This window comes from Empidonax traillii, unplaced genomic scaffold (assembly GCF_003031625.1).
Source record: "Empidonax traillii isolate 1590-97213 ecotype Southwest subspecies unplaced genomic scaffold, ASM303162v1 scaffold1946:size199562, whole genome shotgun sequence".
NCBI classification, from domain to species: domain Eukaryota; kingdom Metazoa; phylum Chordata; class Aves; order Passeriformes; family Tyrannidae; genus Empidonax; species Empidonax traillii.
Window position 1 is genome coordinate 41,754 of NW_020957139.1, and position 2,018 is coordinate 43,771.

The 2,018-nt window shown below is 50.9% G+C and overlaps 1 protein-coding gene across 2 annotated transcripts in view; it reads right to left on the reverse strand.

Annotated features, from left to right (window-relative positions):
• Positions 1–2,018, reverse strand: part of CISD1 (CDGSH iron sulfur domain 1) — a 10,896-nt gene that overhangs the window by 8,658 nt on the left and 220 nt on the right. Inside the window, exon 1 of one of the 2 annotated variants that reach the window (XM_027909100.1) lies at positions 138–201. The exons of the other annotated variant lie outside the window; for it this stretch is intronic. Within the exon in view, the coding sequence (XP_027764901.1) occupies positions 138–168 (31 nt within the window). The 5' untranslated portion in view covers positions 169–201. Of the gene's footprint in view, positions 1–137; positions 202–2,018 lie in introns of those variants that run through there. 2 annotated transcript variants of the gene reach the window in all.

The following is a 2,018-nucleotide window of genomic DNA, read 5'->3' on the forward strand; positions in this document are numbered from 1 at the left end:
CCCCCCCCCCCCCCCCCCCCGCCGCCGGGTGTCCCCCGTCCTACCCGCGCTCAGTCCCGCACCGCCGACCGACCCCCATCCCATCCTGCACCCCCTAGTCCATCCCAGCCGTGCCCCGCAGCCCATCCCGGCCGTACCCCTCACGCCGCTGTTCTGTCCCAGCCCCATCGCTCCTGCTCCCGCGCCACACCGCGCACGCGCAGCTCCTCCCGAAGATGGCGGCGGGGAGGGGAGAGGAGGAGGGAGGGGAGAAGGGGGTGTGGGCCGGTACCTCCCGAGCTTGCGTGTCGATGTGAGAATGCTTATTGGAGCTCTGTGCCTGATTAGGGACTTGCCGGTGTGGGAACTAGTTTATGGTTGGGCTCTGTCGTAGAGGTCTCTTCCAACCTTCGTGATTTCTGTGACCTGCTCAAAAAAAACCCCTATGCCTTTTCAGCCGCGTGTGAGACTAATAATTCTCCGTTGTTCAGTGATTTTCTACCGGCCTTTACGATGTAAGTTTCTGTTAAGGCAGTGTCGTGGTTTTGCTTTGGGTCAATTTGCTTTCCACCTCCCACCACAATTAGTACTAGTTGAGAGAAGGTTTTTTGCAGACAAAAGAGAGACAGGATTTGGGGAAAACAGTATAAACATTTATTACTAGTAAAACAAAAACTGCTAATAAATTAAAAACTAAAGAACTATATCTACAACAATTTCTACTCAAGTTGAAGTGCTATATATATACAGAAATACTTCTTCTTCTTCTTTTATACTAGTCCAAGGAGAAGAAGTAGTCTCATTCTCTATTTTCGGAGTTTCAGCTCTCTCTCTCTTTCTCTCTCTAGTAGCAGCAGTATTTTCAGTAGCAGCAGGTATTCTCGTTGCAGCTGGAACTTTCTCGCTCTGTGTTGGCTTCCAGGGCTGGGCTTACCCCCCTCCTGGGCTAAGACCGAAGGCTGGAGGTTACTCAGGTCCCGAAGGGTCTTCCTTCCATAGGCTTGCAAGGGGACACTTGCTTAATTATGGATCTTCTTCCACAGGGTTAGAGGGGATAATGGCTTAAGAGTTCACCTCTGTTTCCCTATGGAGGTCCCTCCCCATGGGAGAACAGTCCTTGATAGACTTCTCGGCATGGGTCTAGCACGGATCCCACACACACACGGGTTCCAGCATCTCACATGGGCCGTCTCGCTCCAGCTTGAGATTTCTCAGGGTCACAAAATCTTCAACAGCAGTATGGATCCACACACACACGGATCCCAGTATCCCACCTGAGTCATCACTGCTCCAGCACAGGTTTCCCTCAGGGTCACAAATCTCCACCAGGACTCTGCCTCACTTCAGTCCTTCTCATGAAGTCTCGGTTCTCTTTGGTACATCCACAGACTCCTCTATCAGCCGTATGGGGGGGTCTTCTTACTCCAACAAATTTTTACAAGTAGCAGGGATTACTTTTCAGTCTTTTCCCTGCTGAGGAGAGAGAGCAAAAAAGGGGGGGAGGGAACAAGCCCTCCCCTTTTGCACTTTACTTTTCTTGCTGCAGCTTCGGCTGCCAGCTTCGACCTTGGAAGCTCCGTTATCTTTCGGCTGGAATTCTTCCACAGCGGTTTCTGTCCAAGCAGTTCGTCTAAATTTTAAACTTTTTTTTCTTCACTCTCTTACAAGAGAGAAGGGAGGACTTCAGTGCTGCACCTGCTCCCCCCACTCCGGCCCAAGCCAGGGGAGGAAGGAGTCTGGCCCTGCTTGGGCCCGCTACTCTTCTCTCCTACATGGCTGCTGCCCCTAATTCCGACTGCGCCAACAACCTTTTCTTCCGTTTTCTTGAAGATGTAATTAGCAAAGGCGTTACTGGACTTTTGATTGGCCTTTTTGTCCGGAAATTACCTGGACAAAACCATCCTCAGCCCCAGGGATGGGCTGGTAGGCAAAACCACGACAGGCAGTTGTGGAATAAACAAGCTTTTAAATACTTTACTTAAAGTAGTGGTAATGTAAGTATCCGGTTTTCTATAAGAGGTGCTGAACAAAGGCGCCCT